Source organism: Grampus griseus (genome assembly GCF_964374135.1).
Source record: "Grampus griseus genome assembly, chromosome: 6".
In the NCBI taxonomy this organism is placed as follows: domain Eukaryota; kingdom Metazoa; phylum Chordata; class Mammalia; order Artiodactyla; family Delphinidae; genus Grampus; species Grampus griseus.
This window is the reverse complement of record NC_139000.1, coordinates 81,631,848-81,658,169: the sequence shown is the minus strand read 5'-3', so window position 1 is coordinate 81,658,169 and position 26,322 is coordinate 81,631,848. Positions and strand designations below refer to the sequence as shown.

General features: G+C 36.3%; 1 protein-coding gene across 2 annotated transcripts in view; it reads left to right on the top strand.

Moving 5' to 3' along the window:
• The window catches only part of GKAP1 (G kinase anchoring protein 1), an 81,191-nt gene that overhangs the window by 25,049 nt on the left and 29,820 nt on the right, over nt 1-26,322 (top strand). For both annotated transcript variants that reach the window (XM_082655895.1, XM_082655894.1), the window contains exon 7: nt 977-999. In XM_082655895.1, the coding sequence (XP_082512021.1) occupies nt 977-999 (23 nt within the window). The remainder of the gene's footprint in view (nt 1-976; nt 1,000-26,322) is intronic.

Genomic DNA, 26,322 nt, shown 5'->3' with positions numbered 1-26,322 from the left:
CATTGTATACTAAGTAGAACGTGCTAGAAGAATGACTGGATAACCCACCAGAATTTGGTAGTTTGACCTGAAACATGTGATTTTGACATTTACTGGGTTTATGGACTCTATTCTGATCAACAGATGCTTTAGAGAACTGGACCAGCTTTTAGATTCTCAAATAGATTTCTCATAAGAAGCTATGCTATTAAATTATTTTTAGTCCTTGAGAATGGAAAATTTCTGCTGTGCACGAGAAGCATTGTTAAATATTAGATATCCTGATCATCTCCAATTTAAGAACACTTGCTACCTATTTGTACTTTAGTTCAACCTTATATCTATGTGGATTCCCTATGTCTTCCTTGTAATCACTTCCCAGAAATACTGTTGTTACTAAGTCAATGATGTGTTTAATTTGGATATAGTTATGCCATCTTCTTTGTATTCATTTATAAACATACATTAATTTTTAGGATTTTTTTCACAGTATTATTAAATCACTATGATATGTATTTAAAATTAAAAAAAAACTAGGTAACAGTTTTGAAGGACACAAATTACTATTCTACCTTTTATTCCACAAAGGCAGTGATCTGTACAGTTTTTACAGTAACAGTACCTTGTGATTGATTTTAGACATACTTACCTCCCTGCAAGTTCTCCCCCCCCCAAAATTATGTGAAACCACAAATCTAAAGTATATGGGATTCAAATGTTTAAAATTTAATAATACACCTTGGTATGGGTGGCATTTACTGGGATAGAAGTCTTTTAAGCTGAGCAAATTAGTAATTATATGGTAAATTTTAACATCGTATCCCTAGAAAAGTAAATCCTGATGTGAGTCCCAGACAACCCCCAAATGTCTTCTGTAACTCTTATTATAATTTTGAAATTCTTTTCAATAACTTTGTTTAAATATTTTTTACATCCTGAAATATTTTATATGTTTATGTCCTTCAGTAAAGTCTCACCATTTTTTTTTCATTTACAGATCACATTAGTAAAAAGACTGAGGTAAGTAATATTATAACCATCTTTATTCTAGAAAACACTTGATGGTTTTTTTTTTTTTTAATTTATTTATTTTTGGCTGCATTGGGTCTTCGCTGCTGCGCGCGGGCTTTCTCTAGTTGCGGTGAGCGGAGGCTACTCTTCGTTGCAGTGTGCGGGCTTCTCACTGTGGTGGCTTATCTTGTTGCAGAGCACGGGCTGTAGGCGCACGGGCTTCAGTAGTTGTGGTTTGCGGGCTCTAGAGCGCAGGCTCAGTAGTTGTGGCGCACGGGCTTAGTTGCTCCGCGGCATGTGGGATCTTCCCAGACCAGGGCTCGAACCCGTGTTCCTTGCGTTGGCAGGCGAATTCTTAACCACTGTGCCACCAGGGAAGCCCACTTGATGGTTTTAAGAATGATACTTTAGTGTTTAGCAGTAAGTCTGTTTTGAGACATAGCTATTTAACCCATTAGCTTGTCATGAATGAACTCAATCCTGTCTCTGGCAATTAAAAGGATATAAAGTACGTTACAGTAGAATAAAAATACTATTTGCATGCAGTATAATATCGTTTGACTTTAGCATCCTAATTGTTGTGTGTCCGAAGGTTACCACATGTAAGCTTAAAATTTTAGGGAAAAGTGGTGTAACACTTCAATCTTTACTAAAAAACATCCTGAAACCATGACTCAAGATATTTTGGAATTATGGAAATTGTGAGGTAAGCTGTGATTTTATAGTTTATATCTGTGGATAAGATAACCTGATCATATACTTCTCTTACCATTCACCATTAGAGGGTAGTGCAGCCTACACATAATTTCCTAGTGTTATTGGTTACTTTTTTTCTTTTAAGACTCTAATACAGCCTCTATAAACCTTTTAGAATTGGAAGATACTACTATAAAATATCTTCTAATATTGAGGAAGGTACTAATGTTAGAGTTCTTTTGACTTCTTTAGGTAATAATTGAAAGTTTTATTATTCTTCTGTTACATATTATTCTTGTAATTCCATTAATTGATTTTTTTTAATGGTCAGATGTTCCTTGATTTCACTTTAGAATGCATACATGGTTTTGAGCATTTTTTATTGTTGTTTTAGGTGTTTTCTTGACAGGTCAGGGAAATGAAATCCACCTCTAAAAAAACCACATCTAAATAACTCTTTGACTACATTAATAATATAGTCCTCAACTGTGCACACAAGCACAAAATTGATTTGTTGTTAGATGATAGAAATTCTTTTAAAGTTATTTACAAACCACTGTCACTGTTTTTAGATTAAAATTTAAATGACTGCAAATATAGACAGTATTATGTTTGAAAGTGGAAAACATGTACTTTTGGACTGATTTCAATTTTTTTTACCCATTGATTTATTTGGAAGATAGTTTTACGCAAATGAGAAAGCAGATACAAATGGTACACACTGTTCTTGATACTACCAGCAACTGGTAGTGGAGGGAAAAATAATTTTTATAAACTATTCATGCTTGCTTTTTCTTCTTCACTGATTTGAAAGAAAAAAATGCAGACTGACAGGATCTCATCTATTTAATATATTTAACCCAAGTCGTATTTAAACAAGCATAGGTATGTGACATAGCATATGTTTTGTCTCCCATTATAGTTTTAGAGCTGTTTTCTATTATTAAATAATTTGATGTGTAATAAAATTCACTTTGCGTAATCCTGATGATTAAGACATTTTAAACATTTGTAAATGCATTCTAATTATAATTTATTTCCTACATAACTGTTTTAAGAAATTGGTCAAAAGAATATGTAATTCACATTATCCTATGACACTTGTTAAAAATATACCAAAGTTATGTTGTATTTCTGTTAGAATTATTACCTATTTTCTCGGGACTTGGATATTTAAATGTGCAATGGTTATGCCATTGTTCTAGGAATTTAGAAAAACTTTTTTCTGGAGAGTTAAAAAAATAAGTCTGAAAAAAATTCTCATTTCAACTCTAAAATGAGATATGTTTTCTACTCCTAAAAATGTACTAAGTTTTGTTACCTTGTATGCTCAATAATTGACTTAATTCTTTCCATATTTAATATGTCACTTATGCCAAGAGATTTTTTCCCATGGGTAAAATTCCTAACCTCTGTAGAGAGCAATATGCATGGTATCCTAGCCATCCCCTTTTAAGTCAGGAGTTTACTGGGTAAAATTCAAAAAAGAAGAGATGTTTACTTTATTGCTTGGTGAGGATGAGTACTTAAACTGCCTGTATATTTCTGTAGCTGCTAGCTAAACGTGTTCTCAGGTTAATTTCATCATTCCCCCTTTTCTTTCTCCATCCATCTTGGTTATATGTTATTAATCTCAGTGTTTTCTTTTCAGTTCCAGTTCTTTTTAATCTCTCTCACCCTAAAACAATTGGAATAAAAATGACATTTGTAGGAGTAGAAGGTGGGAACAATTAAATTGTCTTTGTTAGATGTCCAGGAGATGTTACACTGTTAAATCAGTACCCTCCCCATTATTTGCTGCAATAGTCAAGAAGATCCCAAGAGAATTCTAGACAAGCAGAGTGAATAATAGAATAGGTGCTCTTAAAAACCTCAACTAATCATGCCTTTAAGGAACATTACTTGATCCTTAAAGTTTTTTTGTTTTTAATTTTAACTTGTTGTCTTTTTAAATGTCAGTGCTTCTGGATAGAGTATCACGTAGCTACTCCTTTCTCTTTAGCCCCACTTTTATCAGGCCTTCCCAACTCCAGTCCTTCTAATGCCACTGAATAACTTTAAAAATTTTAGTGATCATCATATGTCTTGCAGTCTAAAAGGTCAAGTCTTCAATAAGCCTAAATAGACTACCTCTAGAAGAGAATGCAAGAAGTTGTAACAGTGGTTGCCAAAGGGTGGGGAAGAAGGGGTTCCTGGGACAGGGATAGGAGAAAGGCTTACTTTTCACAATATAAGCTGTTGAATTTTCTATCTAGTCTATGTACTACCTATTAAAATTTTACATTAAGAAAAAGCACTGGGTGAGAGAAAGAACCGGGGAAAAAACCCAGTCCTATGTGGGTCCACAGCCTATTTCTTTTTTATTGCACTGTGCTTTCAGCATGTCTGCCTTGGATATATGAGCTTGTATAAATAATTTATTCATTTTAGATCCTAATTATATTAGCTAAAAAGTAAGATGTGGGATCTGTTGATTTCTAAAATTATGATAAATGGTCAGTGTGTGACTGAAATTATTATATGCTAAAAAATGAACCCAGTAGTTAATACTACCAAAACACAGAATAGCAATAATAGATCATTAAATTCTAAAAACAAATAAATTCTCCTGAGCTTTAAAAAATCTCACCTAAAATCTGACTTTACCTAAGCAATTCAGCCTATATCCTACCCCTCTCAATGTCCTGAATCCATTTTTCTTCCCATGCCTTCCCTTATTCATGTTTATTATATTTGTTAGCTCTCTTGGTTATAAGTAACAGAAGCTGAACTCAGTTGAGCATAAGCAAGAAAGGAGACACTTATTTGGTTCATATAGCCAAACCATGGAAGAATAGGGAAAGAACTGGCCTCATAGTTACTGGAGCCATGTATTTTATATAGCCTTAGGATAGTTCATTTTTCTCCCAAGTCTCAGTTACCATTTATGGCCTCACCTCATGGCAGTTCACGTAGTTACTGGGGGACCTCAGGGTTACATCTTTATAGGATTTCCTATAAACTATTAATTAGCTCTTGAGGCTTGATAGAGTGAAGTTCAGGTGTTTTTTGTTGTTGTTTGTTTTTTGGAGAAGAAGAGAGCAAAAGTATTTCCTGGGTGGTGTGTCACACTTCCTGTCATCTCAGCATCAGGGGGCATAGAATGTCTGGTTATTATGTTAAAATTGATCAGTGGTTCTATCATTCTCCAATAAAAGGAACCACAATTTCTTGGAGAAATGGCTCTACTTCTAGGGCTGCAACAGGGTATATGTAAGATGAGCCTGGAGCATCTTGTAGTGCCAGAAAATAAGGAAGTGCTCAAAAAACAAAAGGATAGGCTTGGGGCATATCAGAGGGACATAGGAACCAACCTGAAATACTTTGCAATGGCCAGAGCTGGGACAACATGAGAAACAAAATAAAATCCCTGAGTTGATACTAATATAAATAAGTTATTTGAATAAATGAGAGACAAGAGACAAATCTCCCATACAGAAAATTTGCAGTAACTTATATGATTTATTCCCCCTCCAGGAGAGGGAGCTTAACTCCTTCCACTCCCCTTAAGTGTGGCCTGTATTTAGTAACTTGTTTCCAAAGATAGAGTACAGAAAGGGAGGGAAAATAACTACACTGGAGAAACCTGGCAAACACAGCCTTCACCAGGTGATCAATGTTATATTATTAGGGATAAATCATGTTGATAGCATGTACCCTTGATACGATGTGAAGAGAATGGCCTATTCCTCTGAAAACACATGTCTAATCATGAGAAAAACATCAAACAAACCCACATCAAGGGATGTTCTACAAAATACCTGACCAGTATACCAGTATGACTTGAAAATATCAAGGTCATCTAAAACAAAGTCTGAGAAAATGTCATGGATCAGAGAAGGCTAAGGAGACAGGGTAACTAAATGTAATATATCCTGGATGGGATCTTGGAACAGAAAAAAGACATTAGAGGAGAACTGCTTCTAGGGAAATCCAGATAAAGTGTGGAGTCTAATTAGAGTAATATACCAATGTTGGTTCCTTAGTTTTAACAAATGTACCATAATTAAGAAGTTATCAACAGGGGAAACTGGGTGAGAGAGATATATGGAAACTTTGTACTATGTGAAACTTTTCTGTAAATCTAAGACTATTCTGCAATTAAAAGTTTATTTTAAAAATTGATTAGTGGGTTCAGGTTTGTGAGCCAATATAAAGTTTCCCATCAGACTTTCACGTGATGCTTTTAGTAGCTGTTAATGATTATTTGCTTGATCTGTTATTTCTTTAGAGCTTGTTCTTCATTAAATTTAAATTTATTACTTCAGGAATACATGCATACAGTAATAATTGAATGGTAGAGTTTATGAAACCAGTAGTATCCCAGCTATTGTCATTCTCTTACTACATTTTAAAGTCCTTCTCATATTTCAAGATTGACTCTGTGTCAAGCCATGCAAGAGTATTTAGAGTTCTTCTGAACGTGCTGTATTTTTTCATACTACCTTGCCTCCCATGTATTCTTCCCTTCCATCTTTCTCAGTGGTGTCTTGTCTGTGGATAGTTGTTAGTTCTTGTGAGGGGGAGTGAAATCAGGAACAACCTATGTCACCATGTTGGTGATGTCACACCCTTTCCATCTTTTTTTATTTGGCTAACTATGTGTCAGAACTCGGCCAAAGAGTCACTTTTTCCTGGAAGGGTTCACTAATCATGGTCTTATTTAGATGCCCAAACATCCTGTGTATTCTTAATATCACTCAACACCCTGTTTTATCATTGTTTTGTTTCTTCACTGGAATTTGAGCTTTTGGAAGTCTGCGACCATATCTTACTGCTTTAATTTCTTTGGTAGTCCTAACTCCTTTCACATAATAGGTAATGTAAATGAATGTTGGTTGATGAGTGAATGTTCTGCTTTCTTTCTAAAACTTTCTCTAGCCTTTTTTGGTCTGCTTCTTCTGTGTATTTTTATCACACTGTAACAGAAGCATATAGGTTTTAATTCCTCTGCCAGTTCAAGCACATTGTTAGGGCCTTCATGGAGTTCTGCATTAAGAAGAATTTTAAGACTGCATCCTTGCTCAGCAAGAAAAAGTGCCACACTATCAGTTAATTATGTTTGCCATTTATAAAAGAGGAAGAAGTGGCTGCATGCTTTACAGGTATTTGCCATCCCTGACGTGTATAGAAGAGTGCTTAATTATTGTGTTTATTATTATATCGTGTGTTGGTTTTTGTCTTTCGTAGTAAATTGTGAGTTCCGTGAGAGTAGCTGATATGTAGCATAGTATTAATTGCATAGTAAGGGTTTAACAAATAATTATTTCAAGTCAAATTCAAGACTTGAGTTCATCAGGGTCTGTTCTAGGGGAGAGAAGAAAGTACACTTATCCTATATATACTGTCATCTTTAATACTATGCTTATATAAAGAACACCATTATTTTGATTTACTCTTGGAATAAATTCAAAGCACTTAAGTGGCAAAAGAGGAATAACATACAGATGGAACATTTTGAAGTTTACATGTTACTGTATATTAAAGTATCTTAAAACTATTTGGGGGGTTTTTTTCTTTGTTTTTTTTTAACTGTAAAGCTGGGAGGCTATTCTTCTAAGAGTTGGCATGGAGCCCTTAGAAATATGAAAATAATTGTTAATCAGTGAGTTTATACTTGTCAGTTTACTCCATAAATGATGTGTTCTTCAGATAGGAAACAGGTACTCAGTGGGAAGCTAGGTTTATTAATTGAAGTATAATTTGCACACAATAGAATGTACCAGTCTTAAGTGTGCAGTTTGATGAGGTTTGACACATACATAAAGTTATATGACATACATTTCTATCAAGATAAAGAACATTTTCATTACATTACAAAAAATTCCCTTCTGCCCCATCGCAGTCATTCTCTCATGCCCTCCCCTGTCCCCCACAGGCAACCACTTTTGTGATTTCTACCATCATAGATTAGTCTTGCCTCTTTATTTAAAATAAAGCATACAGTATGTTATTCTTTGGTCTGGCTCTTACCCTCAGTAAAATGTTTGAAGATTCATCCTTGTTGTTGTGTAGGAGTAGCTTTTTCCTTTTCATTGTTAAATTATATTCTGTGGTGTAAATGTATCACAATGTGTTTGTTTATTCATCCTGTTGATGAACATTTGGTTTGTTTCCATTTTTTGACAGTTATGAATAAGGCTGCTATGACATTTTAAAAAACAGCTTTATCAAGGTATAATTTATGGATACTATAAAAGCTATCCATTTTAAGTGTACTATTCAGTGGATTTTAGTATATTTACAGAGTTGTACAGCCATTACCATAATCTAATTTTGGATTATTTCCATCATCCCCAAAAGAAACCTCGTGCCCATTACCTATACCCCTTTTGCCCTATCCTCCCCTCTCCCCTGGCCTAGGCAACCACTAATCTATGTTCTGTTTTTATATATTTGCCTATTCTGGACATTTTATATGAATGGAATCATAAAATATGTAGTCTTTTTTAACTTCTTACACTTAGCATGATGGTTTTTAAGTTCATCCATGTTGTAGCATGTATCAGGACATGCTACAGTTCCTTTTTATTGTTAATAGCATTCCATTGTATTTAATTTTATTTCTGTATTCATCAGTTGGACATTGGGGTTGTTTCCACTTTTTGGTTATTGTGAATAATGCTGCTATGAACATTTGTGTACAAGTTCTTTTATGAACATGTGTTCAATTTCTCTTAGGTAAAAACCTAAGAATGCAGTTGCTGTGTCATGGGGTAGGTGTAACTGTAAGAAACTACTAAAGAGTTTTCCAAAGTGGCTGTACCATTTTACACTTGTGGAAGTATAGGTGGGAGTTTGCGAAATAAAGAAAGTTATTTTCGCATTCCTTGCAGGGAGGCTGACAAAAGGTTTTTTATGATGCTAGTCTTAGTTCCTTGCACTAAACTTTAAATGAAAAAACATTTTCAATAATTATTTGTATTCCTCTGTGCCAGTAACAGCAGAAAGTGTAATTTAAAAGCAAAATGCGAGACTTCCCTGGTGGTCCAGTGGTTAAGACTCTGCGCTCCCACTGCAGGGGGCCCGGGGTGAACCCCTGGTCAGGGAACTAGATCCCACATGCTGCAACTAAGATCCTTCATGGGGCAATGAAGATCCCATGTGCCGCAACTAAGACCCAGTGCAGCAAATAAATAAATAAATAACTTTTTTAAAAAAGCAAAATGCTTTTTACAATAATAGATTATAATAATACTTAGAAATAAATCTAATGAAAGGTCTGTGAGACCTATATTGGGAAAATTATAAAACTTTATTGAAAGATAGTAAAGACTTAAATGGAGACACATACCATATTCATGGATTGGCAGACTTATTATAATGGGGTCACTTTTCCTCAAGTTAATCTATAAAATCAGTGTAATCCCAATTGAAATCACAATTTAGTTTTTAAAATAAAAATGAAATCACTTCTAAAAATTAATGTGAAAGTGCAAAGGACCAAAAATAGCCAAAATGCTCTTGAGGAAGAAAAAGAAAGGAGCACTTGAGCTATCACATATCCAAGATTTTTTTTTATAAAACTAATAATTAATACTGAAAGGATTTGGCACAGTGATAGACAAATAGACCATTAGAACAAAATGGCCCATAAACAGACCAACCATGTATGTACCCTTGATTTATAACAGAATGATGTGGAGTATTACTGGGAAAAGGAGGTACTTTTTAGAATAAGTGGGTTTTGGGGGCCAGCTGAATATATTTATGGAAAAAAGAGATTGGATTATTACTTCACATCATACACAAAAATTCATCCACAGTGGATCAAAGACCTAAAAGTCAAAGGCAGTGTTCTTTTAGGTACAAATATAAGAAGAATATGTTTATGATTTTAGGGTAAGGAAGACACAAAACCCACTAGATTTAAATCAAGGACTTCTTTTCATCAAAGTAAATTAGAAAAGTGAAAGGATGATCTCCAGAGTAGGAAAAGATTTTTTTCCAAAGAAGAATTCAATTGAAGAATGGGTGGAAAAACAAGTACTCACAAAAGAGGATATTTACATGTCCTTAAAAACATACAAAAAGATGTTCACCCTCTTTTGTCATCAGGGAAATGCAAATTAAAACCACAGTGAGAATATTATTTATCCTCCATGTTGGCAAAAATCAGAGTCTGATGATCTGAAGTGTTGCTGAGGATACAGCATAATGAATAGTACACTGCTTATGAAGAAGTAACCTGTTATAAACAGTTTGGTCCAACATAGTATTGGATGTCCTAGTCAGGGCAATTAGTCAAGAAGAAGAAATAAAAGGCATCCAGGGCTTCCCTGGTGGCGCGGTGGTTGGGGGTCCGCCTGCCGATGCAGGGGACACGGGTTCGTGCCCCGGTCCGGGAGGATCCCACATGCCGCGGAGCGGCTGGGTCCGTGAGCCATGGCCGCTGAGAGGCCACAACAGTGAGGGGCCCGCGTACCGCAAAAAAAAAAAAAAGGCATCCAGATTGGAAAGGAATTCATAAAACTGTCATTGTTTGCAGATGACTGATACTACAGTTGACCCTTGACCAATGCAGGGGTCAGGGGTGACAATCCTCCACTTAGTCAAAAATCCATGTATTTATATATTTATAGTTGGCCCTCTGTATACACAGTTCCTCTATATTAGAGGTTCCTTTGTGTTTGGAGTTCCGCATTCACAGATTCAGCCAACAGTAAATCATGTAGTACTATAGTATCTACTATTGAAAAAAAATTCACGTATAAGTGGACCCATGTGATTCAAACTCGGATTGTTCAAGGGTCAACTGTAATATAGAAAACCATAAAGACTTCACCAAAAAACTGTTAGAACTAATAAATGAACTTTGCAGGGTACAAAACCAAGGTACAGAAATGTCTTTCATTTCTATGCGCTAATAATGAGCTATCAGAAAAATTAAGAAAACAATCCCATTTGCAATTGTATCAGAAAAATAAAATACCTAGGAATAAATTTAACCAAGGAGGTGAAAGACCTGTACACTGAAAACTACAGGAGTACCCTAGGAGATACTGCTGGTTCAGTTCCAGACCACCACAATAAAGCAAATGCTACAGTAAAATGAGTCACACGAATTTTTGGCTTCCCAGTGCATATAAATTATGTTTACACTATATTGTAGTCTGTTAAGTGTGCAATAGCATTATGTCTTTTAAATGTTCATACATTAATTAAAAAATAATTTACTGATAGAAAATGCTAACCATCATCTGACAATAGAGGATTGCTATAAACTTTCAGTTTGTCAAAAACGCAATATCTGTGAAGCGCAATAAAGCAAAGCACAATAAAACGAGGTATACCTGTATTCTATTACACAGGTCCATTTATTCCTGTGCTAATATTGCAATGTGCTCATCACATCATAATGTCTTATATATGAAAGAGCAAGGAACAGTTGTTAGTCATTAGAAAAATCAAATTGGATTTCTACCTTCCATCATACATTAAAATCTGTTCCACACAGATTAAATACTTGTATATGAAATACAAATTATACCACCCTTAGAACTATAAAATATAGGGGAATATGTTTCTGGCCTGGGGATAGGGGAAAACTTAACAGAGACACTATAAAATGAAAGATTGTTAAATTGGATGCTGTTCAAAATAAGTAACTTATTTTCCACAAAAATACTAAAAAGAATTTAAAAGACAAGGCACAAATTGAGAGAAGCTATTTTCAAAACACGGAACTGATCTCTATTAGTGTCCAGATATATAACAACTGTCACATGGTTAAAAAAGAGATTGTTGTCTTGTTTTCTTACTGTCACATGGGATAAAAATTTTTTAAAATAGGTAAGAGACATCAGGCATTTTACAGAACAGGGAAAAATTAATAGCAAAAAACATGAAAAAAATGTCCAACTTTGCTACTGTTGGAGAAATGCACATTAAGACCACACTGAGATACCATTTTTTTCCCCACTAACAGGCAAAAATTATGAAGATTGGAAATACCGAGATTCAGAGGTTATAAATCAAGGGAGTTATGGATCATTTACAATGGTGGAAGTGTAAATTAGTACAAATATTTTGTATAAGTTTGGTGTTCTTGGAAAGTTGGATATACATTATAACCCTGGAGTCAGTAAACTTCTGTAAAGGGACAGGTAGCAAATTTTTAGGCTTTGGGGCATATCAAATCTTTTTCACAACAACTGAACTCTGCTACTGTAGCGTTCATAGGCAAAGCAGCCATAGGCAATACATAAATGAGCATGGATGTGTTCCAATAAAATTTTATTTACAGAAAACTGCAACAGGCCCCTTTTGGGCCATAGTTTGCTGACCACTGATAAGACTTACCAGTTCTCATATAGGTATACATGCCCTAGAGAAACTTTCCCATGTGTCCTGGGAACTGTACTTGAATGCTTATGAATGTGTAATAGCCCAGCCAAAAAAAAAAAAAAAAAAACACCATGGAAAGATCCAAATGTTAATCTAAAGTAGAATGAATAAATTTTAAATATAATCACACGATGGTTTATGCAGTAGTGAAAATTAATGTGTAGCTCTAGGCAACAAAATGGATGAATCCAAAAGAGAATGTTAAGTGAAAATGTCTTAGAACTATGTGATACCAATTTTATAAAATGTAAAATCAAGCAAAACTAAACACTCTTGCCAAAAATGTTTAAGCTGTACATAAATCAAGCCTGAAGATCTGACTTCCATTTTACAAGAACTATAGGGATTAGATGTACAAGTTAACTGATATCTAATGGAAGCAATTAGGGAAATCTAGAAGATGGACATTTTGTAGGACAACTGGCCTGGTCTCTTCAGCAAGAAAGTATTATGGAGAAGAAAAGGTGGACTGTGGAGAGGAGAGGTTCTGGATTAAAGGAGATTTAAGAATGACCAGTGTAATGTCTAGACCCAAATTAGATTAGCAATAGTAGACATTTTTATACAATTGAATAAATTTAAATATGAAGTAGGTATTAAGGAGTATTTTTGTTTGGTGTGATGACATTATGGTTAAATTAGAAAATTTATTTTTTGTAGCTAGCTGCATGTGAATTTTAAGATGAAATGTTGTGATGTCAATACTTTAAAATACCTAAGCAAAAAAGGGGGTGGGATAAATTGTTAAGGAAGATCTTAACAATTGTTAAAACTAGGTGTAGAGTATATGGGTGAAAAATTTCATAATAAAAAGTAAAACAAGCAAAATGAAAATATATTGTTTCCTGTTACATCTATAAGACAACAATAAAAGATGGAAATGATAAACACTAAATTTGTTACTCTTTTGGAGGGCACATGGTATGGGTAATAGTCTAGTTTTTAAGTAAAATAGTGGAATCATGGGTGTCCTTTTTTAAAAAAAAAAGCTTTACTGAGTTATAATTTACATACTATAAGATTCACCCATTGTTAAGTATATAACTCAATAATTTATAATAAATTAAAGAACTGTGCAACCATAACTATAGTCTAAATTTAGAACGTTTCTATCATCCCTCAAAATTCCCTTATATCCATTTGTAGTCAATTTCTACTCCACCTTCAACCCCTGGCAACTGCTGATCTACTTTGTGTCCCTATAGATTTGCCTATTCTGGTATCTAATGTGAATGGACTCATACAACATGTATTCTTTCATATCTGGCTTTTACTTAGCATAATGTTTTTGAGGTTTGTCTGTGTTATAGGATGTGTCAGTAATTCACCTCACTTTATTGTTGAATAGCATTCCATTGTATACATGTTATTTATTCCCCAGTTGATGGACATTTGCTATCAACGTTTGATACATGTCTTTGTGTGGAGGTGTTTTCATTTCTCTTAGGTGGATACTTAGGAGTGAAATTGCTGGGTTGTATGGTAATTTATGTTTAACTTTTATTTAAGTGTCTTTTCAAGCTGTTTTCCAAAGTGGCTGTACTATTTATCATTCCCAACAATATATATGAAGGTTCTTCCAGTTTCTCCACATCCCTGTCAACACTTGATACTGTCTCTTGGTTTTTTTTTGTTGTTTGTTTTGTTTTTGTTTTTTTTTTTGAGGTACGCGGGCCTCTCAACTGTTGTGGCCTCTCCCGCTGCGGAGCACAGGCTCCGCGGCCATGGCTCATGGGCCTAGCAGCTCCGCGGCATGTGGGATCTTCCCGGACCAGGACATGAACCCGTGTCCCCTGCATCGGCAGGCGGACTCTCAACCACTGAGCCACCAGGGAAGCCCTGTCTCTTGTTTTGATTATAGCCACACTAGTAGCTATGTGAGTGGCTGTCTCACTTTAACTTGCAATTCCGTAATGACTAGAGATTTTGAACATCTTTTCATTTACTCATCATCTATTCTTACATCTTATTTGGGGAAATGTCTATTCATACCTTCTGCCCATTTTTTTAAAATTAATTTATTTTTTGTTTGTGTTGGGTCTTCGTTTCTGTGCGAGGCCTTTCTCTAGTTGCGGCAAGCGGGGGCCACTCTTCATCGCGGTGCGCGGGCCTCTCACTGTTGCAGCCTCTCCTGTTGCGGAGCACAGGCTCCAGACGCGCAGGCTCAGTAGTTGTGGCTCACGGGCCTAGTTGCTCCGTGGCATGTGGGATCTTCCCAGACCAGGGCTCGAACCCGTGTCCCCTGCATCGGCAGGCAGATTCTCAACCACTGCGCCACCAGGGAAGCCCCCTTCTGCCCATTTTTATGTGTGTTGTCTTATTATTATTTTGTAAAATTCTGGATACAGGACCTCTATCAAATATATGACTTGCAAATATTCTCTCCCAGACTGTGACTTGCCTTCTTACTTTCTTAATGGTGTCTTTTGAAACAGAAAAATTTTTAATGTTGATGAAGTCTAGTTTATCAATTTTTTCTTTTATGTCATGATTTTGGTTAATAAGTCTTTGCCTAACCCAAGGCCACAGCGATTTATTCCAGAAGTTTTATGGTTTTAATTCTTCTTTTACAGTCTATGATCCATTCTTTTCTTTTTTTCATTGTGGTAAAATGCACATAAAATTTACCATTTTAACCATTTTTAAGTGTACAGTTCAGCAGTATTAAGTACATTCACATTGTGCTGCCATCACCACCATTCATCCCAATAACTCTTTTCACCTTGTAAAAGTGAAAATCTGTACCTATTAAACAATAACTCATTCTCCCCTCCGCCCCAACCCCTGAAAATCATCATTCTTCTACTTTCTATGCCTTTGAGTACTTTTAAGTACCTAATATAAGTGGAATCATACATAAATATTTGTCTTATTGCAACTGACTTATTTCACTTACCATAATGTCCTTAAGTTTCATCTGTGTTACAGCATATTGCAGAATTTCCTTTGTTTTTAAGGCTAATAGTCCATTTTTTGTATATACCACATTTTGCTTATTCATTCATCCGTTGTTCGTCACTTCGGTTGCTTCCATGTTTTAGCTGTTGGGAATAATGCTGTGAATGTGGGTGTACAGATAGCTCTTTGATACCCTGCTTTCAGTTCCTTTGGGAATATACCCAGAAGTAGAATTGCTGGATCATATGGTAATTCTATTTAAAATTTTTGAGGTACCCCATACTATTTTATACAGCAGCTATACCATTTTACATTCCCACCAACAGTGTGCAAGGGTTCCAGTTTTTCCACATCCTTGCAAACACTTGTTCTGTTTTTTTTTTTTTTACAGTACTCATCCTAAAGGGTCTGAGGTAGCATCTCATTGTGATTTGATTTGCATTTCCCTAATGATTAGTGATGTTGATCATCTTTTCATGTGCTTATTGGCCATTCGTATATCTTCTTTGGAGAACTGTCTCTTCAAGTCCTTTGTCCATTTTTTAATTTGGTTTGTTGTTGTTGTTACTGAGTTTTAGAAATCTCTATATATTCTGGATATTAATCCCTTATCAGATATATGATTCAAAGATATTTTTTTCCCATTCTGTGGGTTGACTTGGTCACAGTGTGTAATTTTTTCAGTATGCTGCTGAATCCTGTTTCCTAGTATTTTGTTGAGGATTTTTGCATTGATGTTCATAAGGGATGTTAGTCCATAGTTTTCTTGTAGTGTCTTTGTTTAGCTTGGATATCAAGGTTATGCTGGCCTCATAAAGTGAGTTAGGAAGTGTTTCTCCTTTCCAGTTTTTTAGAAGAGTTTGAGAAGGATTGATTTTAGTTCTTTAAATGTTTGGTAGGATTCACCAGTGACACCATCAGGTCCAGGGCTTTTTTTTGCTGTGAGATTTTTCATTACTGATTCAATCTCCATACTAGTTTTAGGTCTATTTAGATTTTCTGTTATTTGTGATTTAGTCTTGGTAGGTTTTGTGTTTCTAGGGACTTGTCTATTTCATCTAGGTTATCCAATTTATTTGGTGTATACCTGTTTATAATACTCTTATAATGCTCACTTCTGTAGAATCAGTAGTAATGTCCCCATTTTCATTTATTTTTTTTTAAATTTATTTATTTATTTATTTATTTTTGGCTGTGTTGGGTCTTCATTTCTGTGCAAGGGCTTTCTCTAGTTGCGGCGAGCGGGGGCCACTCTTCATCACAGTGCGCAGACCTCTCACTATCGCGGCCTATCTTGTTGCGGAGCACTGGCTCCAGACACACAGGCTCATTAGTTGTGGCTCACGGGCCCAACTGCTCTGCGGTATGTGGGATCTTCCCAGACCAGGGCTCAAAACCTTGTCCCCTGCATTGGCAGGCAGATTCTCAACCACTGCGCCACCAGGGAAGCCCCCCATTTTCATATCTGATTTTAGTAATTCGAGTCTTCTTTCTTTTTTCCATAGCTCTTCTGGATGAAGATTTGTCAATTTTTAAAAATCTTTTTGAAGAACCAACTTTTGGTTTCATTGATTTTTCTCTATTATTATTATTATTATTATTATTATTATTGCGGTACGCGGGCCTCTCACTGTTGTGGCCTCTCCCATTGCGGAGCACAGGCTCCGCGGTCATGGCTCATGGGCCTAGCCGCTCCGCAGCATGTGGGATCTTCCCGGACCGGGTCACAAACCCGTGTCCCCTGTATCTGCAGGCGGACTCTCAACTACTGCGCCACCAGGGAAGCCTGATTTTTCTCTATTATTTTTCTGTTCTCTGCTTTATCTCTATCATTTCCTTATTTCTGCTAGGTTTTTTTTTTTTTTTTAATCCTACAGCTTGGCTTGGGTTGTTATTCTTTTTAAATTTATTTATTTATTTATGGCTGTGTTGGGTCTTCGTTTCTGTGCGAGGGCTTTCTCTAGTTGCGGCAAGCGGGGGCCACTCTTCATCGCGGTGCACGGACCTCTCACTATCACAGCCTCTCTTGTTGCGGAGCACAGGCTCCAGACGCGCAGGCTCAGCAGTTGTGGCTCACGGGCCTAGTTGCTCCGTGGCATGTGGGATCCTCCCAGACCAGGGCTTGAACCCGTGTCCCCTGCATTAGCAGGCAGATTCTCAACCACTGCGCCACCAGGGAAGCCCCCTTCTGCTAGGTTTGAATTTAGTTTGTTCTTTTTCTAGTTCCTTAAGTTGTAAAGTTAAGTTCTTGATTTGAGATCTTTCTTGTTTTTTAAGGTAAGCATTTATAGCTATAAATTTTTCCTCTAGCACCATTTTCACCGTGTCCCGTAAGTTTTAGTATGTTGTGTTTTGGTTTTCACTTGTCTCTACGTGATTGTCTTTGTGATTTCTTCCTTGATCCTTTGGTTGCATAAAATTGTGTTGTTTAATTTCCACATTTTGTGAACTTTCCACTTTTCTCTGTGTTGTTGATTTCTAACTTCATCCGACTGTGGTCAGAAAAAATACTTTGTATGATATCTGTCTTTTAAAATCTGTGGAGACTTAATTTGTGGCCTAATGTGGGCTATCCTGGAAAATATGTGTGCACTTAGAATGAGTATACTGTTGTTGGTTAGAGTGTTCTGCATGTATCTGTCAGATCAAATTGGTTTATTGTGTTAAGTCCTCTATTTCCTTACCTATGTCTGGTTGTTCTGTTCATTATTGTGAGTGGTGTATTGAAATCCCAAACTGTTATTGGAGAACTGTCTATTTCTCCCTTCAAACCTGTCAGTTTTTGCTTAATATATTTTTAGGGTCTGTAGTTAGGTGTGTAAATGTTTATAATTATATTTTCTTGCTGTATTAAACCTTTTATTAATATATCCTGTCCTTCTTTATCTCTTGAAACTTTTTTTCATGTAAAGTCTGTTTTGTCTGATACTAGTATAGCCACTCTTGCTCTCTTTTGGTTATTATTTTCACATAGTGTAATTTTTCATCCCTCACTTTCAACCTGTTTGTGTCTTTGGATCTCAAGTGAGTCCCTTGGAGAGAGCATATACTTGGATCATGAATCTTTATACATTCTACCAATCTCTGTCTTTTGATTGGAGAGCTTATTCATTTTCATTTGATGTAATTACTGATAAGGAGGTACTTATTTTTTTTAGTTATAATTAACCTAAAATATTATGTTAGTTTCTCAGATTTAACATAGTGATTTGATATTTCTATGCATTGTGAAATGATCACTGCAATAAAACCAGTTACATCCATTATCACACAAAGTTGTTTTTACAGTATTTTAAAAATTTTTGTTTATTTATTTATTTTTGGCTGCATTGGGTCTTCGTTGTTGTGCGTGGGCTTTCTCTAGTTGCAGCGAGTGGGGGCCACTCTTCATTGCGGTGTGTGGGCTTCTGGTTGCAGTGGCTTCTCTTGTTGCGGAGCACAGGCTCTAGGCATGTGGGCTTCAGTAGTTGTGGCACGTGGGCTCAGTAGTTGTGGCTCGCGGGCTCTAGAGCGCAGGCTCAGAAATTGTGGGGCATGGGCTTAGTTGCTCTGTGGCATGTGGGATCTTCCTGGACCAGGGTTCGAACCCATGTCCCCTGCCTTGGGAGGCGGATTCTTAACCGCTGTGCCACCAGGGAAGTCCCCTGTTTTTACAGCATTATTATTATTATTATTTTTGGCGGTACGTGGGCCTCTTACTTTTGTGGCCTCTCCCGTTGTGTAGCACAGGCTCCGGATGCGCAGGCTCAGCGGCCATGGGTCACGGGCCTAGCTGCTTCGCGGCATATGGGATCTTCCTGGACCGGGGCACGAACCCGTGTCCCCTGCACCGGCAGGCGGACTCTCAATCACTGTGCCACCAGGGAAGCCCTTTACAGCATTATTGACTACATTCCCCATGTGTACATTACATCCCTGTGACTTATTTATCTTACAGTTAGAAGTTTGTACATCTTAATTCATTTAGCCTATTTCATCCGTCCCCCTCCCCTAATCTGGCAACTGCCACTTTGTTCTCTGTATCTATAAGTATGTTTGTTTTTTAGATTCCACTTATAAGTGAAATCATATGGTACTTGTTTTTCTCTGTCAGACTCATTTCACTTAGCATGATACAAGGAGGGACTTCTGTCATTGTGCTATTTATATGCCTTATAGTTTTTTTGTCTCTCATTTCCTGCATTACTGTTTTCTTTTGTGTTTAGTTGATTTTTTGTAGTGAAATATTTTAAATTCCTTTCCTGTTTCCTTTTGTGTATATTCTCTAGCTGTGTTCTTTGTGATTACCTTGGGGATTACATTTAACATTCTAAAGTTATAATACTAATTTGAATTTATAGCAGCTTAGCTTCAGTAACATCCAAAAATTATTCCTTTACACTGCTGTCCCCACCCCTTTCAGTTTCTTTTAATTGAAGTATAGTTGATTTACAATGTTTCAGGTGTATAGCAAACTGATTCAGTTATATGTGTATATACATACACACACATATTTCAGATTCTTTTCCATTATAGATTATTACAAGATACTGAATATAGTTTCCTGTGCTATACAGTAGGTCCTTACTGTTTTTTCTGTTTTATGTATAGTAGTGTGTATCTGTTAATCCCAAATCCCTAATTTATCCCTTTCCCCCTTTCCCCTTTGGTAGCCTTACGTTTGTTTTCTATGTGAGTCTATGTCTGTTTTGTAACTTCCTTTATATCATTTTTTTAAGATTCCACATATAAGTGATATCATTTGTCTTTCTCTGTCTGACTTCACTTAGTATGATAATCTCTGGGTCCATCCATGTTGCTGCAAATGGCATTATCTCATTGTTCTTTTATGGCTGAGTAATTTTCCTGTGTATGTGTGTTTCTTCTTTATCTATTCATCCGAAGATGGACATTTAGGTTGCTTCCATGTCTTGGCTATTGTAAATAGTACTGCTCTGAACATTGGGGTGCATGTATGTATTCAAACTAGAGTTTTCGTCTTTTCTGGATATATGCCTAGGAATGGGCTTGCTGGATCATATGATAACTCTATTTTTAGTTTTTTAAGGAACCTCCGTACTGTTCTCCATAGCGGCTGCACCAGTTTACATTCCCACCATCAGTGTAGGAGGATTCCCTTTTCTCCATACCCTCTCCAGCATTTATTTGTAGACTTTTTGATGATGGCCATTCTGAACAGCATGAGGTGACAACTTATTGTAGTTTTGACTTGCATTTCTCTAATAATTAGTGGTGTTCAGCATCTTTTCGTGTGCCTGTTGGCCATCTCTACGTCTTCTTTGGAGAAATGTTTATATAGGTCTTCTGCCCATTTTTTGATTTTTTTAAAATTGAGCTGTTTGTATATTTTGGAAATTAATACCTTTTTTGGTTACATCGTTTGCAAATATTTTTGCCCAGTCCATAGATTGTCATTTTGTTTTGTTTATGGTTTCCTTTGCTGTGCAAAGCTTATAAGTTTAATTAGGTCCCATTTGTTTATTTTTGTTTTTATTTCCATTACTGTAAGACAGATCCAAAAAGATACTGCTGTGATTTATGTCAGAGTGTTCTGCCTATGTTTTCCTCTAGGAGTTTTATAGTATCTGGTCTCACATTTAGGTCTTTAATCATTTTGAGTTTATTTTTGTGTATTGTGTTAGAGAATGTTCTAATTTCATTCTTTTATATGTAGGTGTCCAGCTTTTCCAGCATGACTTATTGAAGAGACTGTCTTTTCTCCATTGTGTATTCTTGCCTTCTTTGTCATAGATTATTATTATTTTCTTTTGCGGTATGCAGGCCTCTCGCTGTTGTGGCCTCTCCCGTTGTGGAGCACAGGCTCCGGACGCGCAGGCTCAGCAGTCATGGCTCACGGCCCCGGCCGCTCTGCGGCATGTGGGATCTTCCTGGACCGGGACACGAACTCGTATTCCCTGCATTGGCAGGTGGACTCTCAACCACTGCGCCACCAGGGAAGCCCTGTCATAGATTAACTGACCATAGCTGTGTGGGTTTATTTCTGGGCTTTCTATCCTGTTCCATTGATCTATATTTCTGTTTCTGTGCTAGTACTATACTGTTTTGGTTACAGTAGCTTTGTGATATAGTTTGAAGTCAGGGAGCCTGATTCCTCCCCATCTCCATTTTTCTTTCTCAAGATTCCTTTAATTATCCTGGGTCTTTCGTGTTTCCATAAAAAGTAAAAAAAATTTTGTTCCAGTTCTGTGAAAAATGCCATTAGTAATTTGATAGGAATTGAATTGAATCTGTAGGTTGCCTTGGGTAGTATAGTTATTTTGACAGTATTGATTCTCCCAATCCAAAAACACAGTATATCTTTCCATTTGTTTGTGTCATCTCTGATTTCTTTTATCAGCATCTTATAGTTTGTGGATTACAGGTCTTTTGCCTCCATAAGTAGGTTTATTTCTAGGTATTTTATTCTTTTTGATAGTGGTAAATGAGATTGTTTCCTTAATTTCTGTTTCTCACCTCTTGTTGTTAGTGTATAGAAATACAACAGATTTCTGCGTATTAATTTTGTATCCTGAAACTTTACTGAATTCATTGATGAGTTCTGGTAATATTTTGGTGGCATCTTTAGGATTTTCTATGTATAGTATCATATCATCTGCAAACAATGACAGTTTAACTTCTTCTTTTCCCATTTGGATAACTTTTATTTATTTTTTTCTTCTGTCGTGGCTAGCACTTCCAAAACTATGTTGAATAAAAGTGGCGAGAGTGGACATCTTTGTCTTGTTTCTGATCTTAGAGGAAAAGCTTTCAGCTTTTCACTCTTGAGTATGATATTAGCTGTGTGTTCATCATATATGACCTTTATTATGTTGAAGTGTGTTCCCATTGTGCCTGCTTTCTGGAGAGTTTTTAATAATAAATGGATGTTGAATTTTATCAGAAGCTTTTTCTGCATCTGTTGAGATGATCATATGGTTTTTATTTTTCAAGTTGTTAATGTGGTTCATCAAACTGATTGATTTGTGGATATTGAAAAATCATTGCATCCCTGTGATAAATCCCACTTGATCATGGTGTATGACCCCTTAATGTGTTGTTGGATTCAGTTTACTAGTATTTTGTTGAGGATTTTTGTGTCTATGTTCATCAGTGATATTGGTCTGTAATTTTCTTTTTTTGTGATATCTTTGTCTAATTTTGGTATTCAAGGTGATGGTGGCCTCATAGAATGAGTTTGGAAGTGTTCCTTCCTCTGCAGTTTTTTGGAATAGTTTCAGAAGGATAGGTTTTAACTCTTCTCTAAATGTTTGATAGAGTTCGTCTGTGAAGCCATCTGGTCCTGGACTTTTTCTGTTGAGGGTTTTAAAATCTGTTTCCATTTCAGTACTTGTGATTGGTCTGTTCATATTTTCTATTTCTTCCTGTTTCAGTATTGAAGATTGTATAACACCTTTCTAAGAATTTGTCCATTTCTTCTAGGGTATCCATTTTTATTGGCATATAGCTGCTCATAGTAGTCTGTCATGGTCCTTTCTATTTCTGTGGTGTCGGTTGTAACTTCTCCTTTTTCATTTCTGGTTTTATTGATTTGGGCCCTCTCCCTTTTTTGCTCAATGAGTCTAGCTAAAGTTTTATCAATTTCATTTATCTTTTCAAAGAAGCAGTTTTAGTTTTGTTGATGTTTTCTACTGTTTTTTCAGTCTCTGTTTCATTTATTTCTGCTCTGATTTTTATGATTTCTTTCCTTCTACTTACTACTTACTTTGGGCTTTGTTTGTTCTTCTTTCTGTAGTTGCTTTAGATGTAATGTTAGGTTGTTTATTTGAGATTTTTCTTGTTTCCTGAGATAAGCTTGTATAGCTATAAATTTCCCTCTTAGAACTGCTTTTGCTGCATCCCGTAGGTTTTGGATCATGTGTTTTTGTGTGTGTGTGTGTGTGTGTGTGTGTGTGTGTGTTTTAATTTAATTAATTGATTTATTTAGGCTGTGTTGGGTATTCGTTGCTGTGCTCAGGCTTTCTCTAGTTGTGGAGAGCAGGGGCTGCTCTTTGTTGTGGTGCGTGGGCTTCTCATTGCAGTGGTTTCTCTTGTTGCGGAGCACAGGATCTAGGCACGCGGGCTTCAGTAGTTATGGCTCGCGAACTCTAGAGCACAGGGTCAGTAGTTCTGGCACACAGACTTAGTTGCTCCACAGCATGTAGGATCTTCCTGAACCAGGGCTCGAACCCGTGTCCCCTGCATTGGCAGGTGGATTCTTAACCACTGCACCACGAGGGAAGTCCCTGGATCATTGTGTTTTTATTGTCATTTGTCTCTAGGTATTTTTTGATTTCCTCTGACTTCTTCTGTGATCCATTGGTTGTTTAGTATCATATTGTTTTGCCTCCAAGTGTTTGTGTTTTTTGCAGTTTTTTCTTATAGTTGATTTCTAATCTCATAGCGTTGTGGTCAGAAAACATGCTTGATGCTATTTCAGTTTTCTTAAAGGCTTGCTTTGTGGCCCAGCATGCGATCTATCCTGGTGAATGTTCCATGTGCACTTGAAAAGAATGTGTCTTCTGCTGCCTTTGGATAGAATGCTCTATAAATATCAATTAAGTCCATTTGGCCTAAGGTATCATTTAAGGCCTATGTATCGTCATTGATTTTCTCTCTGGATGATCTGTTTATTGATGTAAGTGGGGTGTTAAAGTCCCCCACTATTATTGTGTTACTGTTAATTTCTTCTTTTATTCCTGTTAACATTTGCCTTGTATATTGAGGTGCTCCTATGTTGGATGCATATATTTATAATTGTTATATCTTCTTCTTGGATTGATCCCTTGATCATTATGTAGTGTCCATCTTTGTCTCTTGTAATAGTCTTTATTTTATTTTATTTATTTTTTAACATGTTGATTGGAGTATAATTGCTTTACAATGTTGTGTTAGTTTCTATTGTATAACAAAGTGAATCAGCTATCCATATACACATATCTCCATATCTCTTACCTTTTGCGTCTCCCTCCCACCCTCCCTATCCCACCCCTCTAGGTGGTCACAAAGTACCAAGCTGATCTCCCTGTGCTATGCAGCTGCTTCCCATTAGCTATCTGTTTTACTTTTGGTAGCGTATATATGTCAGTGCTACTCTCTCACTTCATCCCAGCTTACCCTTCCCCATCCCTGTGTCCTCAAGTCCATTCTCTACATCTGTGTCTTTATTCCTGTCCTGCCCCTAGGTTCATTAGAACCACTTTTCTTTTTAGATTCCATATATATGTGTTAGCTTATGGCATTCGTTTTTCTCTTTCTGACTGACTTCACTCTGTATGACAGACTCTAGGTCCATCCGCCTCAGTACAAATACCTCAATTTCATTTCTTTTTATGGCTGAGTAATATTTCACTATATATGTGCCACATCTTCTTTAACCATTCTTCCGTCGATGGACACTTAGGTTGCTTCCATGTCCTGGCTATTGTAAATAGTGCTGCAGTGAACATTGTGGTACATGACTCTTTTTGAATTATGGTTTTCTCAGGGTGTATGCCCACTAGTGGGATGGTTGGGTCATATGGTAGTTCTATTTTTAGTCTTTTAAGGAACCTCCATACTGTTCTGCATAGTGGCTGTATTAATTTACATTCCCACGAACAGTGCAAGAGGGTTCCCTTTTCTCCACACCCTCTCTAGCATTTATTGTTTGTAGATATTTTGATGATGGCCATTCTGAGTGGTGTGAGGTAATATCACATTGTAGTTTTGATTTGCATTTCTCTAATGATTAGTGATGTTGAGCATCCTTTCGTGTGTTTGTTGGAAATCTATATATCTTCTTTGGAGAAATGTCTATTTAGGTCTTCCACACATTTTTGGATTGGGTTGTTTGTGTTTTTGATGTTGAACTGCATGAGCTGGAGTTGTGTATTTTGGAGATACACAAGCAGCTTCATCAGTTGCTTTGTTTGCAAATATTTTCTGCCATCCTGAGGGTTGTCTTTTTGTCTGTTTATGGTTTCCTTTACTGTGCAAAAGCTTTTAAGTTTCATTAGGTCCCATTTGTTTATTGTTGTTTTTATTTCCATTTCTCTAGCAGGTGGGTTAAAAAGGATCTTGCTGTGATTTATGTCATAGAGTGTTCTGCCTATGTTTTCCTCTAAGAGTTTTATAGTGTCTGGACTTACATTTAGGTCTTTAATCCATTTGGAGTTTATTTTTGTCTATGGTGTTAGGAAGTCTTCTAATTTCATTCTTTTACATGTAGCTGTCCAGTTTTCCCAGCACCACTTATTGAAGAGGCTGTCTTTTCTCCATTGTACATTCTTGCCGCCTTTATCAAAGATAAAGTGACCAGATGTGCGTGAGTTTATCTCTGGGCTTTCTATCCTGTTCTATTGATCTATATTTCTGTTTTTGTGCCAGTACCATATTTTCTTGAGTACTGTAGCTTTGTAGTATAGTCTGAAGTCCGGGAGCCTGATTCTTCCAGCTCCATTTTTCTTTCTCAAGATTGCTTTGGCTATTCAGGGTCTTTTGTGTTTCCATACAAATTGTGAAATTTTTTATTCTAGTTCTTTGAAAAATGCCATTAGTCGTTTGATAGGGATTGCATTGAATCTGTAGATTGCTTTCGGTAGTGTAGTCATTTTCACAATGTTGATTCTTCCAATCCAAGAACATGGTCTATCTCTCCATCTGTTTCTGTCGTCTTTAATTTCTGTCATCAATGTCTTATAGTTTTCTGCATACAAGTCTTTTGTCTCCTTCGGTAGGTTTATTCCTAGGTGTTTTATTCTTTTTGTTGCAGTGGTAAATGGGAATGTTTCCTTAATTTCTCTCTCAGATTTTTCATCATTAGTGTATAGGAATGCAAGAGATTTCTGTGCATTAATGTTAGATCCTGCTACTTCATTAAATTAATTGATTAGCTCTAGTAGTTTTCTGGTAGCATCTTTAGGATTCTCTATGTATAGTATCATGTCATCGGCAAACAGTGACAGTTTTACTTCTTCTTTTCTGATTTAGATTCCATTTATTTCTTTTTCTTCTCTGATTGCTGTGGCTAAAACTTCCAAAACTGTGTTGAATAATAGTGGTGAGAGTGGGCAACCTTGTCTTCTTCTTGATGTTAGCAGAAAGGGTTTCAGTTTTTCACCATTGAGAACGAAGTTGGCTTTGGGTTTGTCATATATGGCCTCTATTACGTTGAGGTAGGTTTCCTCTATGCCTACCTTCTGGAGAGTCTTTCTCATAAATGGGTGTTGAATTTTGTCGAAAGCTTTTTCTGTATCTGTTGAGATTTTCATATGGTTTTTATACTTCAGTTTGTTAATATGGTGTATCACATTGATTGATTTGAGTATATTGAAGAATCCTTGCAGTCCTGGGATCCAGTCCCAGTTGATCATG